This window comes from Hyperoodon ampullatus (assembly GCF_949752795.1).
Source record: "Hyperoodon ampullatus genome assembly, chromosome: 6".
NCBI lineage: Eukaryota > Metazoa > Chordata > Mammalia > Artiodactyla > Ziphiidae > Hyperoodon > Hyperoodon ampullatus.
In genome coordinates, this window is record NC_136919.1 from 83,897,001 (window position 1) to 83,923,399 (window position 26,399).

A 26,399-nucleotide genomic window follows, 5' to 3' on the forward strand; every position below is an offset into this window, starting at 1 on the left:
CAAGTGGGCACTTAGCTGATGTGGTGTCACACCTGTGTCTACTTTATGGCTGTCTTAAGCAAGCTTAGGATTTTAAAGGTAGAGTTATGTGGGGACCACTTTCCTAGGGACTGTTGAGCCCTGTGTATTTTAAACCTGAAATGATCACCAAGGAGAAATCCAGCTAATCTATGGAAACAAATCCACTCACAATGAATAGTGGACTGAAGTTATCTTAGTGGTCAACACCAGTCTAAGAGACGAAATACCACTGCACCAAGGGTTAATGAAATATTGAAATGGAAGGTCCTACTTTCTTGCTGAGGTTCAACTAAAATCTTGGAGGCACATAACTGGCAAAATAGGAAAATACACACAATTTCATAAAACATGTTAAGAGCAAATAAGTTCCCTTACTGTTTTTCCCCTTAGAAATTTAGAATGGCACCAGGTAGTGCAAAGTGGGAAAAAAGTACCATCAGCCCTGTCTCTTCCAGGTAGATATGTTTCAACAGAACCACGAAGCAGAAAAGCATCCTCTTCTTCCAGCCATGGCCAACTAGGGCTTTTCTTTTAGCTTCAGATTAATACTTTGGAAAAAAAGAAAAAAAGAAAAGAAATGAGAAACACGAGAAACTGAATAGAAACAGTAATGATTTGAGGAGGGCTGTGCTTGCTTTTTTTCCTCAAAGGACTTACTGAAAATAAATCATGCATGCTTCTTATACTAGACAAATCTGGTAAAACACAATCTTCCCTAGTTGCCAAGGCTCTCTTTAACATATGGAATCTGTTCACTTTTACCAAACTTTCTGGAAGCATTTTACGCCTTCCAAACGATCTAGGGGGCAAAAGACTTGTGTGCAGGCTCCCTTTTAAGTGGATTACGATAAGGAATATCATTGCATTTTGGAAATCCACCTATTTTTTAGTAAATGGCCTTTCCTTGTGGGGCAAAAAAAATAGTCTGCTTGAAATAAGGAACATCTGACAAGCGCTAAATACCAAGAGGTAAACAGTAAAACAACAATGGCAGAACCCCTCCAATATTTTTTTTTTAAATTTGCATTGTAAAAGAAACGCATGTTTGTTTGTTTGTTTTTGAAAAATACAGAAAACTATGAAGAAAAATAAAATTTAAAAGTCACCTCTTGGGCCACCATCCAAAGAAAACCACTGTTGACCTTTTTTCATGCATAGCACCTTTGATTCCTCCCCCCAGATGTTTTGTCTTGGAGTTTTAAAAATTTTGTTAAATTCATCAAGAGTATGTTTCTAACATGTGAAAAGTTATAAACTTGCTACCGTATGTATGACCTTGGAAACGTGAGGCTAAATGAAAGAAGCCAGACCCAAAGCCCATGTGCCATGTGACTGCATTGACAGGAAGCACCCAGAAGAGGCAGATGTAGTCAGGAAGTCGGTTGGTGATTGCCAGGGACTTGGGGTCAGGGGAAATGGAGAGTGATGGGGTTACTTTCTGAGGTGAGGAAAATGTTCTAAAATTGATCGTGGCGTTGGTTGTACAACTCAGTGACAATGCTGAGCCGCTGAACTGTGCAGTTTAAATGGGTGAATTCTGTCTCAGTAAAGCTGTTATTTAAAAAGCACAAGTCAAAACCACAATGAGATGCCACCTCACACCCACCGGGATGGCTATTATCGAAAAAACACAAAACAAAAGTGTTGGAGGAAAGGGAACCCTTGTGCACTGCTGGTGGGAATGTAAATTACTGCAGCCATTATGGGAGACAGTATGGAGGTGCCTCAAAAAATTAAAAATAGGACTACCATATGACTCAACAATCCCACTTCTAGGTACATATCCAAAATAATTAAAAACAGGGACTCAAACATATTTTTACACCCATGTTCACAGCAGCATCGCTCACAATAGCTAGAAGGTGGAAGCCACCCAAGTGTCCATCGATGGATGAATGGATAACAAAATGTGGTCTATACATACAATGAATAGTAAGAAGGAAGGAAACTGACAGTTGCTACAACATGGATGAACCTTGAGGACATTAAGCCAAATGAAATAGACCAGTCACAGGAAGATAAATATCCTGTGATTCCACTTATATGAGGGCCTTAGAGCAGTCAAATTCAGACAGAAAGTAGAAGGGGGGTGGGGGGTTGGGAGCTGTGGTTTAACGGGGATGGAGTTTTAGTTTTGCAAGACGAAAAAGTTCTGGAGATCGGTTGCCTGACAACGTGAATGTACTTAACATTACTGAACTGTACACTTAAAAATGGTTAAGACACTATTCAGTATATTTTGTGTTAGGTGTATCTTACCATAATTTAGAAAAAACTGATAAACCGAGGGGGTCTAGCATTACTGTGGCCCACACGTCCCTCCCCGCAGGTAGAGGCCACCTCGCTCCTGAATCGTCTGTCATTTCCGTGACGGCACGTGCTTGGTTCTGTGTGCTTCTGAACCGTGTGTGTGAGGTGTCCATGGGTGTGAGGCACTCTCTTTCCCCTCCAGGTGACACGTGAGGGACTTGCCGGCTGTGACTCCACTGCTTTCACTCTGACCCTCCAAAATTTTCTAAAGTCAAAGGATTTGCCTGAAAAGGGCGCCAACGACCTTAATGAGATGGATTCTTATATCCTAAAAAAAGCTTGTTGTAAAGAATGTCTATTGAGTCTGGTAACCATAAGTTTGTTTTCTGTCTGAGGGTCTATTTCTGTTTTGTATATAAGTTCATTTGTATTGGGTTTTTTTTTTTTTTTGATTCCACATATAAGTGATATCACATGACATTTGTCCTCTGTCTGGCTTACTTCACTTAGTATGATAATCTCCAGGTCAAGGGAAAAGAATCTGAAAAAGAATATATATATACCATATATATATATGACATATATATGTATACTGAATCACTGCTGTACACCTGAAAGTGACACAACATTGTAAATCAACTACACTTCAATTTTAAAAAAGATGGAAAAAAAAAAAAAGAATGTCCACTGAGTTCCCAAATATCTAGGGAATAAGCCTAAAATGGCTTCGGGCCACTTGTGCCTCTCTTCCACCTCATGTGAACATATCACAACTTCCTGGCACCTACCAAAGAAGAGGGCTACAGCCAGTGAACACTCAGAGGAAGAACTTCCACCATGAGAAAAGAAAAAAAACGCTTTGTTTGAAACAGGCAGTTTGGGAAGTATGTGCGGATTTTGCTTAGGTCTGCCCTCCCTCCCGAGCCTTAAGTCTGTATCTTGCAAAGGTTACTGTGCTTTGCTGGTGGAATCTGCAGCAGCTGAGCCCTGTTTATTCTCGCAGCTCTGCAAATAAAGCCAACCCACCCAGTTTACAGTAGTTAAGGTATCCTTCCTTTGAAATACCCTCAGCAATTCTACCACTTCTTAGCTCTGGGGCCTTGGCCTAGTTACCTATCTTCTCTAAGTCTCCATTTCTGTATCTGTAAAGCAGAACAATCGTATCTCTCTCACGGCTTGCTAAGGATTAAGTCTAAAGTGTTTTCAATTGCACATAATGAGCACATAGTAAATGTCTACTATTAGTAGCAGTAATATTCGTACTAGTAGTAGAGTAGCAGTAGTAGCTCTGTGTCTTGCTGAAATGGGAAAATCATCTCTCTGCTTACAATAACCTTGTCTCCTTTGGGAGTTTTCAAACCCAGCCATGCTGTCAGGAGAGGCCAGGTTGTCATGGATATTAATCTCTATTTTTTGCCCTCAAGTATCTGACTTGTCTTCTTACCAGCAGGGTTTTACCATGGAGGTGTCTTCTTTTTATCCACTCTGACCCCTTCGATCTTTTAGATTAGATCTTTTTCTAATTTGCACTTTCAAAAGACAGATGCTTCTTGACTTGTTTTTGCTTCAAAAATGGACTTCCAGCTGCAGTTATTCCCAAAAGAATGTATTAAGTTTGATTGATGATTGGATTTTTATTCTTATTCATATGGTGGTGGCTCAGTTTCTTTCGCAGACCAAGAAAATATTTATTACATTTGGGGAACAACATCTGAAAAGTGTGAATGTGGGTCAGAGCACTTGAAATCATCTTGAAAAGTTTAAAGGGCACGGTCACTTTGTTTCATCACCTAGGGACCTGATAAAAATCTGAAAAATCCACACCATTTTGAAACACCTCATTTTTCATACTGACTTCTTTGTAAACCTTTTAGGGTTTAATTTAACCCTTCAGTTTTTGGTAAACAAGAAGCTGAAAAGTTGAAATTTAATAACCCAGTTTATGGAAGGAGCAAGAGGTAGTCAAAAGTGGATGATTTTTAAGTTAATACAGGAAACCACACTGAAGATTAATTTTCGAGATAACAGTTGTGTTGTGAAGCTAATGAAGCTATGCATGATGCTACTAATTTAAGTCTCCCCACATGATTCTCCTGGATCATGTATACTTTTTATGTGTGTAAGAATATAAAAAGTCATGTTGCAGGTTTTAGGAGATGAATGAATAAATAAAATCCAAACCTGAGAGTGAGGGAGACAAGCACCTGGGGCTACTTTTAAAAATGGTATGCTTTTCGGAAAAAAACTTACTTTTAATCAAACTTGAAATATGAAAGGAGTATTCCTCATTGGGCAGATGGGCTTCACTTTCTAGAACTAATTTTCCAGTGAGACGTAGTAGCTTTCTTCTAATTTCCTGTAGGCTAGTTTGGCTTCTAAGGTGTGTTAAACGAAGTTTCTTACAAAGCGTCTGACAATATTGTTTAATGATAAAAGGAAACACTCATGTTTGCTGTAGGAAGAGCAGGGATTTGGGCTTAACCTTCCCTTCTCTCTCTGAGGAAAATGAGAGGCCATTACAGTATCAGCACACATCGCGTTTTATTCTTGGCCTTAATTGAGCTCCTTGGAAGAGCCTTTGCCTAGTTTGCAGTTTATCCATTTAATACTAGCTAGAGAAGGTGTAAAATGCTTCCACTCAGGAACCAGAAGGTAAACGAAGCCTGGTATTCTGATACTAAAGAAAGCCAGAAACCCAGGGCTGGAAGTCAGCAGAAGAAACTCGCGGCCACTCTGGCCCTCATCCCGTTTCACATCCTCCACACTGTGAGCGTGTGCCTGGTAAAGAAGAGCTTAGGAAAGAGAGGGCTGAAGAAAGCGGAAGCCCGGAGAGGAGTATTTTCTAAGAAGTGGGAAGTAACATTAACAATTTGCAGCATCCCCCCGCCCCCATGCCCAGCCCTGGGATGAACCCCAACAGAAGCAGTGTCTTGCCCTCTCCCCAGCCCAGACAGTCCTTTATACAGATGAGGAGCAAAACACACAAGGCAGGCAAAGGAGTGGGTAAGCCCGCAGATGCAGCAGCTGTAGGCTAGTGAGGGACATCCGTCCGCGCAGCTCGTTAACGGTGGGCACAGGACTCTGCTCTAGGGGGCGCTGTTTTGTTGAGGGAGGGATGATTTGCACAAAGGATTAGATGGACTATAAGGGCCTATGGTTCTGTTTATTTTGACGAATTTTCGCGTGGCAGTTTGCTTAAAGCAGTTGCTGTCTTCATCTCAAAAAAGGTGGGACCAGTGTACCCTTCAGAAAAGTAGCTGCTCGATTTCAAAGGTCTCTTTTACAGCGTTTGTTCTTTGTGTACTTTTCAGTAAAGACCTTCTCTTTCAAGTTTTTGTGTATAAACTTCCTTAAACTGTAAGGTCACCATGGCAACTGCAGTGTAATAAGTGCACTGGGATTTTCCAGTTTCCCTTCAGACCTCCTCCAGGGAAAGGAGGTCACAAGAGAACAAAATGTGACAATAGCAGATATATTTAAATGTGATCTTTGCTCCTCCTTCTGGATTCCTGTGAAGAAGGACAAGGTTAAATTCTCCACAACTCAAACCCAATTAGGAGCCCCCGATTGGATGGCCAGTTTCCCTGAGAGCATGATGGTGACCACAGTTTATTCCCTGAAACTGACCAGGACAATAGCAAAATCTATTTGTCTTAGGGGACAAATTTTGTGCTCCCCGGTGTTCTGTTAGATCAGAGGTTGAATACCCATTCCAGCATTAAGACCACCTCTCTCTGACTTCAAAACCACTGGCTCTGAAACTGCCCTGCAAAGGCTCCAGTCCCAGCTCTGGGCCATTCTTAGAGCCGTACAAATTGGACTGGCCAGCTAATCTCTCTATGCTGCTCTTTGCTTATCTACAAAACGCACCTCATTGGCTTACTCTGAGGATAAAAATCAGATAGTGTGCATGCAGGTTTTTACATAGAACCTGGCACGTGGTAAGAACCCAGTACATGCTCAATTTTTATTTCTCACAGGATGAGACTAGATGGACTAGATCATTTCTAAAGTTCCATCCGGACTCAAGTGCCTCTTGAATTTTCGAAACAAGGACATTTTCTCTCCCATCCACCAAAATAAGTTCAAATGGAAGTCCCTACTTTCACTAATTAAAATATGAATGATGTAATTCAGAAAGCAGAGGTGCATTCCTCTTGCCCAGATGCTTTTACATCTGGCTCAGATACTCATTTTCTCCTCACTTTTGGACTGGAAAAATAGAATGCCAGATGAAGACTTAGGTTGTCCTTAAGTCATCTAATGGTGATCATGAATGAGCTGGTGTTAAGCTGGCACATTTCTCTTGAAGTTTCTAAATTCAGGAATAGAGAACATGAAAGCTGAACATCTAAACGGCGTTTACCCAATCCTCAATGTATTTTGTCTTTCAGAGCCCAGCCATACAACATAATAAGTAACCACACAGTTGTTATTGATGGTGAATTCTTACTCCTTCTCCATAGAAGACATTTCTGGGTCATCATTGTAAAGGCAGCTAGTTCTGAGTGCAAGGAGAGGGGGAAAAAAAGGAAGCAGTAAACATTTTCTCCACTGTTACCACTTTGTAAACATGACAGATTTGGCCTTTTTAAACTGTTTAGTGTGGTCCCATTGCTACTACTGAACACATCTACACCTGAACAGATGATGAGATTAAGCTCTGATTCTTTTACCATCAGTTTTGAAATATAGTAATTGCTCCTGATATAGAAACATAAAAGGAAGATTGAGAACTCCAAACACCTCCAGCAGTCTCTTCTGTCCTTGTTTTTTTTGTGTGTGTTTGTTTGTTTTTTCTTCCTGACTTTTCAGTCTATTTTATTCAGGGAACATTATATTGCAAATTTTTATTTGTAAGCCAAATAATGTAATATTTTAGACACAAAGGGCAATCCCTCTCAAGCAGCCTGATATTATTTACATAGGAACACAGTTAACTTTCAGTTTTCACAACAACGAAGATTTTCCAAGACACTAAAAGAATGCCAGTTTCAGCTTTCTTTGGTGTTGTTACAGAAAAATACCTTACAGCTGATCTGTATTCAGGTCAAACAAGTGAGTCCTAACATTAACCTAAACTGATTGTGTCCAGAAAGAAAAATGTAACCATATAAAATAAGGAAACTTTTATTATGGTGTATGAATGTGTTTATGCTGTCTTGTGTAATATTAGCTGCTTTTGATATTCCCTGTGATTCCTCTGTTAGCCAATTTCAAATTTGCTTTAATTTCCAATTAATACTTAACACCTCAACTGTTACCTGTTCCCCCTGGTAAATATTTTATTGTTGGCAAACAAACGCTATTTAGAGATGCTGTGATCCTTTTTACGTGCGAGAGTTCCTTCTGTAATGTGAATAATTTCACAAGCCAGGGTATCTGTCTGCACATCAGAGGTTCGGTTATTAATGTTAGGTATTTTGTTGAAAATGGCAGAAGGCTGGCTCCCGGAGAAGGGCAGAGGGCTTTTTGCCCCTCTCCAGCTACCTTCTCGCTGGTGGTGGTATTTTTACGGCGGATACCTGGCAACTCTAGTGAACAAGGACAGTCAGGCAAGTGTTGACTGTTCTAGAAGAACCTAGTAAAGCTGCAGTGGAATCAAGGCAGGGCAGTCTTCCAAACCTAGCTTTTCTGCTTTTTAACTTTGCGTAATCCTTCCAAAGCAAACAGCAATTTGCAGTTCACGTATTACTGTCACTCCAGAGGCGACAGACGGATTCTTCGCCGTTTTCAAAATAAGAACGGCTCTATAGATACAACTTATCCTTTGAAAGTATTTTCTTTCCTATATAAAACTAAAGGTTTAAGGAAACAATAAGGCAGGCTGAGGAAATTGCCTTCTGAAAGTCAATTAGAGGTGGAGGTGGTATGTGTGTGTATGTGTATGTGGGGAGAGGGTGAATGTTTAAAAACACTAGTGGGACTAAAGACAGATAGGCTTTGTTCCCTGACAGGGTATGTGTTTGCTTTTGTTAGAACCAGCCTGAAGAATTCTAGTTAAGGTCGTGTGGAAGGTCAGGGGGCATCTGTTCGTGAAAGGAACCCGGTTTTTCTGGCTTCTAGAATCTAACCATAGATCTGCAGTGATTTATGTTTTCTGAACCTCAAATCATCCTCTACAGTCTGTCCAAGGGTTGGGGGACCACTTCAGAGGCTGAAAGGTAGTCAAGAAGAGGTAGCTAGCATGCCAGAACAGAAGAATTCTGAGGGAATTCAATCATCGGTGGGGTCAACAGAGTAAAATTCTTTCTCCTTCCACGTTTTCAGATGTGCAGATATATCTCATTGCCTCCTCTCTGTAGTGCCACCATCAGAAGAAGTAGGATCAATTGGAGGAGAATTTAGACAGGCGGCTTACTCACTGAATCCAAAGCAAGGGCATAGATCTCCTGGGACGAATCTAATTATTTTTATTCAGCCATTTACTTTAAGACAGTGATTCTCAAAGCAAGGTACTGGCAGCATTAGCATTACTGGGAACTTGTTGGAAATACAGATTCTCAGGCCTGCCGACTCAGAAACTTTTGAGGGCGAGCCCCAGGACACTTGTGTTTTAACAAGTGCTCTAGGTGATTCTGGTGCACAGTTAAGATTGAGAACCACTGCCCCACAGCAATGATCTTAGTCTTACACACATTCACCAACTCATGCAGCAGAAATTTACTGAGCATCTAGTATGTACTCGGCATGAGCTTGGTGCTTCCTTTAGGAAGGAGATCAAGACATCTCAGGGCCACCCAAGACCATTTAGATATCGGGGGAGAGGGTCTGTGGCAGTAGATTAGTCAACAAAATGAAGAATTTGAGAGAAAAAAAGAGAACGCTACACAACTAAACCCAAAATGATAAATGTTTTCCTATCGTAGCGAAGCAGGAAGAGTAGAAATATGGAGGGAAGATATCTATTGAAGGAGGCAAGATTTTACGGTAATGATAGCACATGACTAGGACTCTGTAGGGGGTTTGGCTGGAAAATTATTGATGCTCTTTCCTCATCTTTTGTCTTGAAAACAGTTCAGTTTCATAAATACGTTATCCTAAAAAAAATGAATACGAAAGGGAAACTAATTGCTAGTTCTCTTTGTAGGGAAAGCTCATGACACAGTGCAATTTGAGCAAAGATAACTACTGAAGGGGTACATTACACCAGCTTTCAGTTCCTTGATTCCTAATATCTTCCTTCTTTCCACAACTTCTTGTTTTCAACAGTTGAGTTAGAGACTAAGAAGACTCTGTTAGAGTAAATATTTGTGTAATTTTGAGTATTGTTAGTCTAAATGGGTGTCAGTTACCTTGAAAGAAAACTAGAGGATAGGAAAGTTTAACAGTAAACTACTCTAATGCTAAACTTTCTAAAGCAAAAACCTTTCCTTGAGTTTTTAAACCCAAAAGATCCACACTATAGGCAAATAATTCTACAGATTACCTGCTATAAAAATGTGCTGTAGGAAAAAATATCTAAATGGATTGTTTTCGTGAGGAATTGGCATTTACACCTACGCAGGTAAAGCTTCACTAATTTAGATCTTACTTAGAATTTGTAGCTGTTTGGACATTGTCCAGGCTTTCTGCTTTTGCAATATATTAAAACAGGAACGGGTTATAAAAATTAACAGTGTAAGCAACATTTGAAATGGAGAAGCTTAATACAGCAAATATTCTTGTCTGGATTTCACATAAAGTGTCAGAAAAATTATCTGTGACCGGGAAATAAGAAAAGGAAATTACTGGATGTTCTTTAAAAGCAGTGCTGAGTTGACTTTCTATTGATCTTACAACTAGAGGCAGATGTTAACTTGTAGATTTTTATTGAGCAGAGATGCAAATAATTTCTGTCCAGTGGAAAAGATAACCCTAAGGTTACAGTTTATTGCCCTGTTGAACATTAATCAGTTTTATATCTAAAACAATATTTTTATCCTAATGTTCCTTTATAAACTGCCTATAGACGTCTAGCTTTTCAAATGCTCTTTGAACTGGTTTTAACAGCTTACTGGTTCCTTCATTAAATAATTAGTTGAATAAAATCATTGGCATGTATTCATTTTATATTTGCATTAACGTTATGATTTTGCTGTTTTGAAAACTATAATAATAGTGAGCAATAATTTTTTTATTCATCCAAATAGCTCAGAAGCTGTTAGTTAAACTGTATTTGCCAGTCACTAAATAAGGTGTTTTTAAAAAATCTTGGGAATTCGTGAATTTGGTTCTACAAAACTATTGCAAAATTCAACTTGCCATCATTTTTCTGCATTAGTATGAATTGGTGCGGTTTATTGCCTCAATATAGCCAAGCGATCATCTGGATGTTATACTATATGTGGCAGTGCCTGTGATGTGTTTCTTTTGCTGTCGTGCCTAAAATTGCATGTATATTTTAAAAAGAAATTAAACAACAGTAACAAGATGACCAAGATAACCAAGATCATGGTGGGGGGGCAAATAGATTGTAGTACAAATAACAGAAATTACATCTATCATGGAACAAAGGAAACTTTTAAAGGGCAGCATTATTGTCAGGATGCAAGAATAAAACACCAGGCATGCAGGTTCTCCCAATTCATTCCTGAAATGCAAGCCAACATCACTGCCAGCTGCTGAATGGAAACCAAGTCTTACTTAGCTGCTTCTGATGCTTCCCTCAGTTCTTCATCCAGTCTGCATGAGCAAAAATTAGCAGTGTAGAAAAGAAACAGAAAAGAAGCAAGCAGAGCGTGAGAAGAGTCACCCAGCAAAGCAGAGCCAGACATAAGTGGAGCGTATGTGCTTTTAAAAACCAACCTTTGGAGCACTGAGACACATTCCTTCAGTTAAATATGATGTTTTAAGAACTCCAATTCAACGTTTATGTACGTTTCTTTTGCAAAGTCCTTCATAAAGATGATAGGTATAAACGTTGCAAGAAAATTGGCAACATGCTGGCTGAATAAAGCTGGAAACAGCCATAGCAGTTGTTGGGGACAGTTAAAGTTAGCTTGCAGCCTGGGCCAAGTCAGGGACGTATCTGGTTTAGTAGGTTTCAGTTGCAAATTAGGTTGACCTCAACAGCTTTCTTTACACACAAGACAAAGACCGGAAATGATATACTACAAGGGACTGATACGAGGACCTCTTGCTCTGATAGCGTGTTGAGGTCACCCACAAGTAAGACACTGGTGTACACACACAGAGGACCCAGCGTGAACTGTAGATCAGGAGAATTTTACCTCACACTTCTCTTATAAGATCTCTCTTCATCGTACCTTACAGGATAAAAAATGAATGCAGTGAGGAAAACGAGCAGACAGATGGGAAAAAATGACAGGTCAGTGTTTTACACAACAGTCAAAACATGAGAGGAAAAGCCTACCCAAAGAGTAATCAAATTGCCTTTGGGGAGAAATCTTATTTTTATTAGATATAGTCAATGATTTCGAATTTATGATTATATACAGCCAATCCTCATGACTTGCAGATTCCGTGTTTGCAAATTCACCTACTTGCTAAGCCATAGTTGCAACCTCTAAAGCAGTACTTACGGCACTCTCATGGTCACTTGTGGACGTTCACAGAGTGACCAGAAATTTGAGTCACCTGACCTGTGGGTTCCCAGCTGATGTGGAACTAGGCGAGGCTCTGCCTTCTCGTCTCAGCTCTTTTGCTGCAAACGAGTAGGCTTTTTACAGTCTCTGAAGTGTCATGTTTTTCTCATTTTTGTGCTTTTTGCCGGCGATCTCTTTCTTTATCAAAAATTTCCCCCAAACATTGTGCTTAAATACCATCTAGTATTCCTAAGCACAGGGGGCTATGATGTGCCTTAGAGAAGGATATATGTGTGTTAGATAAGCTTTACTCAGGCACAAGTTACAGTGCTGTTGGCCCTGAGTTCAATGTTAGTGAATCAACAGTACAGATCAAATAAAGTATCTTTAAACAGAAACGCAATAAAACAAGGTTATATATTAATCGGTAAATGAAAATGCTGTGACTGAGTACTCACAGAAACTGAGCCCTGTATTCCCCCTAGAAACAACGGTTCAGTACTTTATTCAAATCTTGTAAGAACATCACTGCCACAAATAATAAGAATCGCCTGTAATCAGTGATTATAAATCTCATTCCGGATTGGGCTCGTTTTTCTTTCATTTAAGCCCTTTGATGACAGGCTCCATCCCAGCTGAATATTGGTCTTGGGATTGGATGAGATCAGACCCTCTGAATGCTATTGTGTAATGGGAAGGAGCCATGGCTTGTTATCAATTTGAAAATGGTATAATATGAAAATGAGGCAATGAGGGTCAGTCACAGAAATGAGAGAAAGGACATCCAGAGGAGATGGATTACAAAAGACAGGAGAGATCAATCATGGACACATGGGGAGGGCGTGCATGGTTGTACATTTCTTCCTCCAGAAGAAACTCTTTTCCAAATGAAGCCCTTCCTCCCAAAGAAACTTTTCCCAAATGGAGCCCTTGAAAGCTGACATGTGTAGATGAATGAAAAAAGCTCCTCTGGCATGTTTAACTTCTCAAAAACGAAACTTCCCCGTATAACTAGCAAGTCTCTAAAAGCAACGCAGTTACAGTAAATAACATTCTGGATTGCCAATTTTGTGCCAGGCTTCCTCAGTGCTTTATGTACATTGTTCTCATTCAGTCCTCAGGACCTTTCCATTGCTCCTTACTTTCTCATTTTAAAGATGCTGAAGCTGAGACTCAGAGGTGTTTTGTTTTGTTTTTTAATTATTTATTTTATTTTTGGCTGTGTTGGGTCTTCGTTGCTGCACAGAGGCGCTCTCTAGTTGCAGTGAGCGGGGGCTACTCTTCGTTGAGGAGTGTGGGCTTCTCATTGCAGTGGCTTCTCTTGTTGCGGAGCACGGCCTCTAGGTGCACAGGCTTCAGTAGTTGTGTCTCGTGGGCTCTAGAGTGCAGGCTCCGTAGTTGTGGCGCACGGGCTCAGTTTCTCCGCGGCATGTGGGATCTTCCCGGACCAGGGCTCGAACCCGTGTCCCCTGCATTGGCAGGCGGATTCTTAACCACTGTGCCACCAGGGAAGCCCAGACTCAGGGTTTTAAATAGGTTTCTTGAAGTCTCAGAGAGGCAGGTGGGAAGGTTCAAACCTAATGCTAAGCCTCCAAAGCCCACTCTCTTCTCTTTTTCCACTTGCCACATCAGGGAAGCACTGCCATATTTACCTAGAAAATGTCCAGTGCTCATTTCCACTTGACGAGGGAAGGTCCTTGTCATCTTTTGCAAAGGGAGACAGCATTATAGGAGGTGGGTGCCCCAGTACTTTTGCATTTAAAGACTAGGAGTGGGTTTTGGAGATGGGGGTCCCTTTTTTGAGGCAGCAGGCTAGAGCTAGAAGGTGTGCTGGTTTCGGGACTCTATGAAGCTAGTGAGGATTAAAGCCACCATTAGGAGCTTATGAACACTCTGCTTGATTCAGCTGAGCTAACTGGCAGTTCTCCACCCAGTCGGTATCCTCTGTTCTTACCTGATATTGGGATGCCGGAAAACCAAACGCAGCTGCTTCTGAGCTTTGACTTTAGATGGTTTTTTAAGGGAGGTAAAGAAATCTGCTAGAAAAGGGCGTGGGCATTGTGGTGCCAGTCTGACCTGGATGAGAATTCTAGTTCCATCTCTTCCTTGTTCCTACTTATACTTTGCGTAAGTAACATCCCCTTCCTAAGTTGTCTTCCTTATCTGTAAACGGGAGTTTACTGTGGGGATTAAATAAAAGACATAAATAGAGCACTTCTATGCCTAGCACAGCAGAGACACATTAGAGTCTTTTCCTTCCAGTTTCTGTGCCTTTTTTTTTTTTTTTTTTTTTTAAGTGAAGGGACTCTTTTTTGGAAGCCCAAATTGGGAGGTCACTTTTTTTGGGGGGGGGAGGTCACTTTTGCTCTCCATCTTATGGAGGAAGATGGGGTATCCTTGACTGTTTTCTCTTGAGCTGATGGTTAGATTCCTCCCAGTTTTAATCACACAGAAAGCCAGTGAATCAGACATAGTGAAAGAAAAACATGATCGACAGTAGACAATAGCTCTTTTGCAACAATGAACCAGTTAGGAGGGTTCATTCTCCAGCATCATGTTTTTAAGTCCCAGCTCCAAGCAGTTGTTTGGTTAACTTTTCATTTTTATTATTTTTGCAGCCTAATCCTACAACCTTCAGTATCCATACTTTCTTCCCACAGGCTTTACCCTGTCCTGAGTAAGGAGGTCATTCCTAACTGCACCACCCACCACTCTGCTTTGTCTTTCACCTGAAGGGAACCACGAAGAAAAGGGACTGAGAAGAAAACAGAGAAAGGGTAATTTTTTTCTCTTTTTCCTAGGGTCAAGCAGACAAATTACTTTATGTAAGGCAGTGAAGAAATCCAGGCTATGCACAAAACGTATGGGTCTGTGTGGCATGCAAGACACAAGTAACAAATAGGCTGATTAATGTTAAATTCATGCTTTCTCCAAAATGGTAGTAAATTCAAGATAAAAATGAGGAAATTTCAGTAACACCAATAGAAGATTATGTGAAAGAAGATCTGAAAGGACAGAACAGTTATCTCTAGGTTATAAGAAAGGAAAATATTTATTGGAGAATATTTAATATTCGTTTTAAATAGAAGGTAATGCCATTTCCCCATATTTTATAAATCAGTTATTTTCTAATCTCCTTCTCCAGACATGCACTATTTCTTCCCAAATCTTCAAAACCATCAGGACTTACTTGATGATGCTCTCTGGAATATGGATGCAGTCCATTGGGATCAGCCCACTGAGTTCTGATAAGCTACTGACGTATTTAATTTTACTGCTGAACTTTGAACTAGAAAAAAGAAAAGAAAAAAGATATCAGTCGCTCCTCCATCCCTTCTCAGGCCGCTGCCTCTTCTTGAAAATTCTTATCGTCTTGTCCCAGCACTCTTACTAAGAATGGCTGTATTTAAGTAGTTACTATGTGCCAGACACTGTTTTAACTGGTTTATATATATTAACTCTTTTATTTTCTATGATTGATAGCCTAATGAGGTAGATACTATTATCGTTCTCTTTTTAAAGATAAGGAAACTTAAAACATACGGCGTTAAGTGTTTGCCCAGATTTCACCTTCAGTAAGTGGCAAAGCCTAGATTTAAACCCGGGCAGCCTGACTGCAGGGTCCACACATTGCATGGCCTCCCGGTGGTTCCTGCCACTCTGAATTGTCACTGGTTTATGGTTTGTTTCCCTTTGTTTGCTTGTTTGTTTTTAGCAAACAAAAATCTTGTCATTGGTTCTTTCAGAATCTACCACGGTTGATATATTTTAAAAATATATATAAACTTGTTTTCCTCTTATTTTTTTAGTACTTTTATTTTAAATATATGTATATACTTTTTTAAGTTTTAAATCTTGAAAGGTCATTCCAGATGAACCAATGTTCAAAACACAATGTTCCAATAATCGGATTTGAATGACAGACGGCCTTCATCTCAATGTTGTCATTTTAGATGTGTATAAATGCATAGAAAACAACTTGCAAGGAGACCCCTGAATTTGCCTCTGGGGAACAGGGGTGGGTACAAGAGTCGGTAGTTGCTGAATGAAGAACTTGGTCTTTATAATGATTGGATGTTTTATAAGAAGAAGGCATTTTTGTATTGTTGGTGTAATAGCAAGCTAATTCTAAAAATATATCATTCCACTTGAAAGGGAATTTGATCAAGCATCAAACTTTCTTGAATGTTCTCCAGTGAAAGGGCCTCCCCAGTCTACTGGGAGGATGCTGCGCCATCTGCCAACTGTACTGTCTTCTGTTCAACTACTGTGTATCCTAATAGGAAGTCTTTTCAAGGTCAGTTCTCCATACATCTATCTTTCACATTTTACTCGCAGTTTTGACCCTGGGCCACTGGCTGTGACTTGTGAACAACCTGCATCTCCAAAAAGTCACTTCTAGTCCTCCTCATCAGCCTTGGGTGAACACATACTACCAACAATATGCTACCTTTGGCCACTTCCTTCCTCCAGAGTTTTCAAGCTAAATTCAGGTTTTGATGCAAGATGGAGGGGGTGGAATAAAAAGGCAGAAGAAGTTAGTTATGCAAGGGGGGACACCTCCACACTGGAATGTACAGTTCTCTAAACATGCCTGGTGTATGGTACCTCCTTCTTGGTGTGTTGGTACCTGCTGTTTCCTCTACCTGGCTTTAGCTAGCCAATGCTATTAGTCTTCAAAACTCAACTTGAGGGCACATTCTTCTGGAAAGCCTCTCTTGATGCAGACTCTCAGCCTTCACACTCCACCTGTTACCTTAAAACTCACACTCACCGTGAGTTATCAGCCCCCATCGTGCTTCCTCTGTGCCCTGTATTATAACTGTTTTCTAGTCTGCCTGTGTCAGCTGCCAGGCTGTCAACTCCCTGAGGACAGCAATTGAGCTATTTAATTTCTCAGCCTCCAGCACCTAACCCAGTGCTTGACACAGACAAACAATTCATTTTAAAAAAAGGAATTTGAGGGGAGAGAGAAAAACTAGGAGTATGGGATTAGCAGATACAAACTACTATATATATAAAATAGATAAACAACAAGGTCCTGCTGTGTAACACAGGGAACTATATTCAATATCCTGCAATAAACCATAATGGAAACACGATATATATTCTTTTTCATATTCAGTTTTATATATATATATATATAACTGAATCACTTCACTGTACACCAGAAACTAACACAACATTGTAAATCAGTTATACTTCAATTTAAAAAATACATGAATTAAAAAAAAAAAAGAACTTGCCATATACCTCTATCATAGGTGTTACCCTTTAGCAGTGAAAAGACCTATAATACATTTTAGTGACCTCTTTTTTTCAGTTCAAAAAATTGATGACACTGATGTAGACTGATTTTCAGAGGGATATTTAAAGAGGGTCTTACATGATGAAATTGTAGAACACAGTGTTTAAGTACTTGAAACGTGTGTTCTTTAGAATTACACAGACATTGGGTTCAAAGCCTGAATCTATCATTTCTTGGCTGTGTTACCTTAGACCTGGGGTTGGCAAACCATGGCCCGTGGACCAAAGCCAGCTTATGATTTTTTTTTTACATCCTTGAGCTATGACTGGTTTTTACATTTTTTAATGGTTGAAAAATGATCAAAAGAAGAATATTGTGTGACATGTAAAAGATTTCAGAAAATTCAATTTCAGTATTTATAAATCAAGTTTTATTGGAACACAGCCATACTTATCTATTTACATATTGTCTATGGCTGCTTTTACCCTACCATGGAAGAGCTGAGTGGTTGTGATTGAGACTGTATGGCCCATAACATTTAAAATATTTAATATCTGATCCTTTACAGAATGGCTTTTCTGGCTCCTGCTTTAGACAATTTATTTGACCTCACTGAAACTCAGGGTTTTTCCCTATATAACAGAAATAAATAGTAAGCAGCACCTCCTTCAGAGGACTGTCATTAGGGTTAAATAAAATAATGCATGTAAGCACTCAGTAAATGTGGGCCATTATTATACGTGATTTACCACAACACTACTTGCTATAAGTTTATTATTTTTGTTGTAATTATTATCTTGAAACGCCCTTCAATAAATATTGACTTACAATCTATTTTCAATACTCTTATCATAACAAGTATTTGTCAGGAAGAAATGTATTTGTTTTATAATAAGAGCTGAACTATTAAATAAACATCAGTGAATCAATATCAATTCTAATGTTTGCTTTTTTACCCATTAAAGTTTATATAAGCTCTTCCTACTCCCCTGTCAAAGCATTTTCTGCTAATCTTAAAATAAGAGGCTTTTTGTACATCTTAAAAGCTCATATTATTTTTTAAAGTAATATAACATGGTATGGTAAAGAAATCTTTGCCAGAGGAAAACTAGGAAAACTACTGCTCAGTTTTTGGAAGTAGGGGATGGGAATGCTAAGTAAATAAGTGAACATGGAACAAAAAAGGGGGACTCTGGAAGGCACAGTAAAATCTACATAAAAAAAAATATAAAGGATTTTAACCTTTAATTGTTTTCTCCAGAAGTGAAGTGATCAGAATTTTTCTTAGGGATTCATTAATAACTCGGAGATGGAAAAATTTCAGTTTATCTGATTGGTATCCTGACGTTAGGGAAGACATTGTTCTAGTTAGCTGAAGTATAGTTGATTCATGATATTGTATAGTGATTCAATATTTTTATAGACTGTATTCCACAGAAGTTATTATAAAATGTCAGCTGTATTCCCTGTGCTATATAATACATGCTTGTAGCTTATTTTATACCTAGTAGTTTGTACCTCTTAATTCCATACCCCTATCTTGCCCCTCCCTATTTTATTATATTTTTTAAAGCTCTCTAGAAAACCTGTACTGTCCCTTTCATTTAACTGTCTCATTCTTACTATATAAAAGGCATATCTTACTTTTCATCACTGAAATGTAAGGTTATACAGCATCTAACACAGAACAGATGATAAACAAATATTTACTGATTTGAAGTGAATTTAAACCAAGAAGCCTTATGGATAATCAAAACAAAGCTCTCAAAATGGCTGCTCAGACTCTTTACCTACCTTTGGTAACCTACGTCGGATTTGTTCAGAAGAAATAGAACAATTAAGACAAGACCTGGCTTCTGTTTCTGTCCCTGGTGTGTCTTTATTTTCCATTGTTATGTTACTCTACCTCTTTGATTCTCTACAATATACCATATATTACTTTAAAAGTAATACTTTTAAAATCTGTTGCCTTTTGTAATATGGCATAGAAACCTCACTATTTTATCTTCTGTGTTTACAGCAAGTAGTATAAAAGTCATGTTTTATAATTACGGGGGAAAAATATTCACTGTGAAAATATGCTCACTCTTAATTAGAGCCTCTTGCTGGGTAGTCCAAAGTATATTTTCAGGAAAGGCAGAGGCAAACATTTTTTCCTACTCTCTTGGTTTATGAATTTTTGTTTAGAAGACAATGAATACATATTTTTAAAAACTAGTGCATTTACTTTTACTACAAAAATGACCATACCTTATAAAAGGTCGTGTAATTGCAAGGATTGTTCTGATGAACCAAGATGGATGAACAATGATGAATGATTTTAAGTTCTTCCGCAACCTATTGTGAACAACAACAAAAAATTACTCATAACCTATTTTGTTTTTTTGTGGGTTTTTTTTTTGCGGTACGCAGGCCTCTCACTGTTGTGGCCTCTCCCGTTGCGGAGCACAGGCTCCGGACACGCAGGCTCAGTGGCCATGGCTCACAGGCCCAGCCGCTCCGCGGCATGTGGGATCTTCCCAGACCGGGGCACGAACCCGTGTCCCCTGCATCGGCAGGCGGACTCTCAACCACTGCGCCACCAGGGAAGCCCACTCATAACCTATTTTAAGTGGGAGTTAGTTAAAACAGAAAGTATATCCCCAAATAAGATTATATATATGATATTAGGGAATTCTATGTAAGTTACTGTTATCTGGTAGGAAGAAGGTATAGAATGCCATGATCAATAAAACGAATGCCTTTTGAGATATAATTTGAAACATGTGTAATTCAAACCTCATTTTCCCATAAGAATAAATGTAAAATAGAATTTTTGTATTCTTGGAGTGCATAAACCTATAACCATATGGCATGTTTTTGTTTAACGATGTTTTTCATTTTTGTCAGCATTATTTTTACTATTTTGAAATGAATACACTCTTACTAGCAACTTAGCCAATTTGTTCTACTGAGCCTGGCTTTCTTCTTCTGTAAAGTGAAAATGGTAACAGTATATCATGTGGTTGTTTGGCCTTCAGATAATCGTTTTGTACATTCAGGCATATTTTTCAGCATTAGCAATGCTACTTTATGTATGTTTAGATGATTAATGGATTTTAGTTACTATAACAGGACACTCACATGTTGCTTTACAGGGAGCCACATCTAAGGGGAAGCCACACATATGGAAGACATCATAAATTTGTATGCTTATTATGACAATTTTCCTGTAGATGGCAATAACGTGTTTGGGTCTAATAAAACCAGTATGGATAGAAGTGACGTATCTTGAGGAAGGAGCACACAAAGGCACCATATGGGCCAGAATTAACAGTGAATGTTGAAATAGCACTAGGATTGCCTAAGTCACAACAGTCCTAGTGCACAAAAATGGCCACAAGGTTACATGATACTAGTAAAGAATCATGGACTTTGGCTTATCAGCTCAAATTGCACCTCCATATGGCAACAGCGTATGCGTATTTAAAATACTTGTTGTCAAGTTTGAGATTACAACATTTAACAAAATCTGGGGAAGATCTGCTTTATTTCAAATTTGGGGCATCAAGTGATACTTATTAAAATTTTTATAATTTATTATCTCAAATCAGCATTAATTCAATGTTCCTAAATTGTGATTGCATCTTTGGTAAATTAAAAGGTCACTGGAGATGGGAGTCACTGATGAAGTCAAAATAGTGATTAGATAATGGAGCCCACATACCGTCTGTCAATCATCTGGTAGCATTTCTTCATCCAGCCTAGCCCTGGCATCTTCCGTCTTGGGGTTGCACCATTCAAGTACACAATCATATAGTCTTCAGCTACCATCAGCTCTAATGTACTTATTACATATCTGATCACAGGAAGAAAGATAAGTGTTTTCAGTTCCCACATGAAAGAGTTCATCTTATTTCACCATAATTATATAACATTTAAATTACAGGGTGCATGACATTTAAGAATGGTTGCACATATTCCCTCTTCAGCTTGAGAAGAATGCAGTTACCTAAGATCACTTCTCTGAGAGTATTACTCATTTATTTGCACAGTTATCTTTTTTTCATTTTTTTTTTTTTAATGCAGGTACACTTGAAAAATGTGTAGGTTAGAAACCTGACTTTCAAAAATGTCAGCAATGTTATTATATACTAAGGGCAAGTCAGATTAAATAAAGGCAGATATAAATGAAGTCAGGTTATCATCAGTTGGCTAAGAACATGTTATCAGAGAACAAAAATAATACTTCACCCAAAGGAAATGTTACAGAATTTTAAAATGCAGACCAGACTGTGTTCATTTTGTTTTCAATTCATTCTGAAGACAAAACAGCCCCTCTAAAGCTTTTGGTCTTTTGAGCAATTTTCCTTGACACAGATTTCATCAACTTTTAATCAAAGGCTTAGAATAGTCTACATCATCTATTTCCTTTTATTAAAGATGCTCTATCTGCCATCGCATGCCCGCAGACATTAACTGAAAACATTTTGTTGTAAATATCACTCACAGGAAAAGATTTTCCATGACATAGTGGTAATCTGCCCGACTGCTGTCTGGCAGAAAACAGGCAGCAAACACAATGATGGCATTTAGGCCATCCCCGTAGTATCCTAGAGGACAAACAAAAAGACATTTGTAACCAACTGAAAGCTCTTAACAAGATAATATTTAACCTAAAGGATAAATCTGGAAGCCTTGGCAAGAGTGTGTATGTGGATGTATTAGGTACATCTTTAAATGAGTATTATATAGACTATACTTCTATAAGTATATACACATATAATTATCTTTGGTTAAGTGGTTAAGATGTAAGTTATATAGATTCTTAAATAGTGTGAATATATTTGCATATATAGGGTGTCCATGTATTATGGATGATTTATGTGCTGTACATAGTCGTAAGTGTGTTAGAAGTATTCAACTTATCAAAAGATGGTGGGGCAACACTTTTTGACTTAAGGGCTTCTAATTTATATAATAAAAAAGGTAATTTATATAACACTCTTTCTTTTAATGGCTAAGAAAGAGGTTCTCTTTGATCCTCTTTACTTCATCCTAGTTGTAGCAAGCCTGTGTTCCTTGAAAGCCCATCTCTGAAATTCGTGGCACGGGTTGGTCAGGTCTCCACAGGTTTGTCTCTGGAATCTCAATGTACTGTATTTTTATTTTTCAATCCCTTTTTAAACATTTGTGATTTGTGTCATATAACATAGTTCTGGACTTCAGAAACATTAAAGAGATTTCCTCAAAGCTTTGAGTAGGAGGACAGGACACACCCTCAAGCCTGATCAGAACTCAGTGTGTTTCATTTTTTCAGAACTCTAAATACCCCTCTGGTGATTACAAGGCAGTAAAATACTGGCTGGATATAGATTTGGATGGGCTTAACTCTTGAAAAGCTGTTTAATAAGATGTTCTATACAAGGATAGAGAGTGTGACTCTACCACAGAAGAGGTGAGGGAAGAAAGTGATACCAACTACAAATACATCAAATTATGGGCTTGCGTATATTACTAATTTGAGGTTGCTGTAGACAATGTTTATGCTACATATCTTAGAAGATGCTACCTACAAAAGTATATACCTGATGCAACACATATTTGCAAAACAGGATTGCAGTAGCTTCCCTCTGGATTTTTTGCGTTAGTCCCATCTTTTCCGAAATGTAGGTATTTACTAACTTTTTTTTTTAGAATGTGGTATGAAGGAAAATGGCAGAAGGAGATATATTTTAATATAAGAAGTGTTTGTTCCACAAACAGTTTCATTTAGGAAGAGCCATAACTGAATAGAAATCTGCAAAGGATAGGATTAGTGTCACTAAGCCACCCTAACACCACAAAAATATGCAGTTCAGGCTCAGCACAATGAAAAAGACAGAGTTCATTAAAAGAAAAAAATAGGCATAATGAATCCCTCTTAAAAACAAGTACAAAAGTATTCTTCTGAGAGACACCAGGAAAGGCAGAGACAAGATGGCAGAGTAGAAGGACTTGAGCTCACCTCCTCACACGAAAACACCAAAATCACAACTAACTGCTGAACAACCATTGACAAAAAAAGACTCAACCCTAACAAAAAAAGATATATACCCAAAGACAAAGAGGAAGCCACAATGAGATGGTAGGAGGGGATCTTTCGTGATATAATCAAATCCCTCACTGGAAAATAATTATATCACAGAGGTTCTCCCACAGGAGTGAGAGTTCTGAGCCTCTGAGCCCCACATCAGGCTCCCCAGCCTGGGGGCCTGGCATTGGGCAGAGGATCCCTCAGGCATTTGGCAGTTTGAAGGCCAGTGGGGCTTTAGCACAGCAGCTCCACAGGACTGGGGGAAACAGAGACTCCACTCTTGGAGGGCGCACACAAGGTTTAATGTGCACTGGGGCCCAGGGCAGAGCAGTGACTCCACAGGAGCCTGGGCTAGACCTACCTGTGCATCTTGGAGGGTCTACTGGGGAGGGGGGATTGGCTGTGGCTCACTGTGGGGGCAAGGACACTGGTGGTGGACACCCCAGGGAATACCCATTGGCGTGAGCTCTCCTGGAGGCCGCCAGTTTGGCACCGAGACCTGGCCCCACCCAACAACCTGCAGGCTCCAGTGCTGGGACACCTCAGGCCAAACAACCAACAGGGTGGGAACAGAGCCCCACCCATCAGCAGACAGGCTGCCTAAAGTCATCCTGAGCCAACAGCTGCCTATATATATATATATATATGTATATACCACTTAACCTGGCCCTGCCCATTAGAGGGACAAGACCCAGCTCCACCCACCAGTGGGCAGGCACCAGTCCCTCCCATCAGAAAGCATGCACAAGCCCCCGGACCAACCTCACCCACCGGGGGTAGACACCAGAACCAAGAAGAATTACTGTCCTGCAGCTGGAGGAACAGAGACCACAAACACAGAAAGTTAGACAAAATGAGATGGCAAAGAAATATGTTCCAGATGAAGGAACAAGATAAAACCCCAGAAGAACAACTAAGTGAAGTGGAAATAGGCAATCTACCCAAAAAAGAATTCAGAGTAGTGATAGTAAAGATGATCCAAGATCTCAGAAAACGAATGGAGGCACAGACTGAGAGGATAAAAGAAATATTTAATAAAGAGCTAGAAGCTTTAAAGAACAAACAGAGATGGACAGTACAATAAGTGAAGTGAAAAATATGCCAGAAGGAATCAGTAGCAGAATAAATGAGGCAGAAGAACAAATAAGTGAGCTGGAAGACAGAATGGTGGAAAATCACTGCCATGGAAATGAGGACAGTCTAAGAGACCTCTGGGGCAACATTAAACGCACCAACATTCGAATTATAGGGATCCCAGAAGGAGAATAGCGAGAGAAAGGGCCTGAGAAAATATTTGAAGAGATAATAGCCAAAAACTTCCCTAACATGAAAAAGGAAACACTCAAGTCCAGGAAATGCAGAGCCCCATACAGGATAAATCTAAGAAGGAACACACCAAGACACATAATAATCAAATTGACAAAAATTAAAGACAAAGAAAAAATATTAAAAGCAACAAATAACATACAAGGGAATCCCCATAAGGTTATCAGCTGAACTTTCAGCAGAAACTCTGCAGTCTGGAAGGGGGTGGCATGATATACTTAAAGTGATGAAAGGGAAAAATCTACAACCAAGAATACTCTACCCAGCAAGGCTCTCACTGAGATTTGACAGAGAAATCAAAAGCTTTACAGACAACCAAAAGCTAAGAGAATTCAGCACCACCAAACCAGCTTTACAACAAATGCTAAAGGAACTTCTCTCAGCAAAAAAGAAAAGGCCACAACTAGAAACAAGAAAATTACAAACGGGAAAGCTCACCAGTAAAAAGCAAACATACAGTAAAGGTAGGAAATCATCCACACGATGAAAACCCAGCAATCGTGAGAAGAGGAGAGTACACGTGCACGATATTAGAAATGCATTTGAAATTAAGAGACTAGCAACTTTAAACAATCTTGTATATATATAGACTGCTATATCGAAACCTTATGGTAACCACAAACCAAAAATCGACAATAGGTTAACACACAAAAAAGAAAAAGCAATCCAAACACAAAATTAAAGATAGTCATCAAATCACAATAGGAGAGAACAAAAGAGGAGGGAATAAAAAAGACCTACAAAAGCAAATCCAAAACAATTTAACAAGATGGCAATAAGAACTCACATATCAATAATTACCTCAAATGTAAATGGATTAAATGTCCCAACCAAAAGACATAGACTGGGGCTTCCCTGGTGGCGTAGTGGTTGAGAGTCCTCCTGCCGATGCAGGGGACACGGGTTCGTGCCCCGGTCCGGGAAGATCCCACATGCCGCGGAGCGCCTAGGCCCGTGAGGCATGGCCACTGGGCCTGCGCGTCTGGAGCCTATGCTCCGCAACGGGAGAGGCCACAACAGTGAGAGGCCCGCATACCACACACACACACACACAAAACCAAGCCCCGTATATATTCCGTCTACAACAGACCCACTTCAGATCTAAGGACACATACAGACTTAAAGTGAGGGGATGGAAAAAGGTATTCCGTGCAAATGGAAATCAAAAGAAAGCTGGAGCAGCAATACTGATATCAGACAAAATAGACTTTAAAATAAAGACTGTTACAAGAGAGAAAGAAGAACAGTACATAATGATCAAGGGATCAATCCAAGAAGAAGATATAAAAATTGTAAATACATATACAAATCCAATGTAGGAGTGCCTCAATATATAAGGCAAATGCTAACAGCCATTTCTCCTAAAAGGAGAAATCAACTGTAGCACAATAATAATGGGAGACTTGGTGGGAGGGAGAGAGACGCAAGAGGGAAGAGATATGGGGATATATGTATAGCTGATTCAGTTTTTTATAAAGCAGAAACTAACACACCATTGTAAAGCAATTATACTGCAATAAAGATGTTAAAAATAATAATAATGGGGGAATTTAACACCCATCTTACATCAATGGACAGATCATCCAGATAGAAAATCAATAAGGAAACACAGGCCTTAAATGACACATTAGATCACATGGACTTAATTGATATTTATAGAATATTCCATCCAAAAGCAGCAGGATACACATTCTTCTTATGTGCACATGGAACATTCTCCAGGATAGATCACATGCTGAGCCACAAAACAAACCTCAGTAAATTTGAGAGACCGGAAATCATATCAAGCATCTTCTCTGACCACAATGCTATGATATTAGAAATAAACTGCAAGGAAAAAACTGTAAAAAAAAAAAAACCGAAAAACAAAAAACCAAACACGTGGAGGCTAAACATATGTTATTAAATGACCAATGGGTGACTGAAGAAATCAGAGGAAATCAAAAACCTAGTCACAAATGAAAACGAAAAC

General features: G+C 39.2%; 1 protein-coding gene across 1 annotated transcript in view; it reads right to left on the reverse strand.

The window, feature by feature from the left end:
• Window positions 1-538: 538 nt before the first annotated feature.
• Window positions 539-26,399, reverse strand: part of PRUNE2 (prune homolog 2 with BCH domain) — a gene marked incomplete at both ends in the record, with an annotated part of 266,187 nt that continues 240,326 nt past the window's right edge. The window contains 7 exon segments of the mRNA XM_079706041.1: window positions 539-569; window positions 6,725-6,775; window positions 10,897-10,935; window positions 14,989-15,087; window positions 19,297-19,383; window positions 20,753-20,884; window positions 21,536-21,638. Coding sequence (XP_079562167.1) covers window positions 539-569; window positions 6,725-6,775; window positions 10,897-10,935; window positions 14,989-15,087; window positions 19,297-19,383; window positions 20,753-20,884; window positions 21,536-21,638 — 542 coding nt within the window.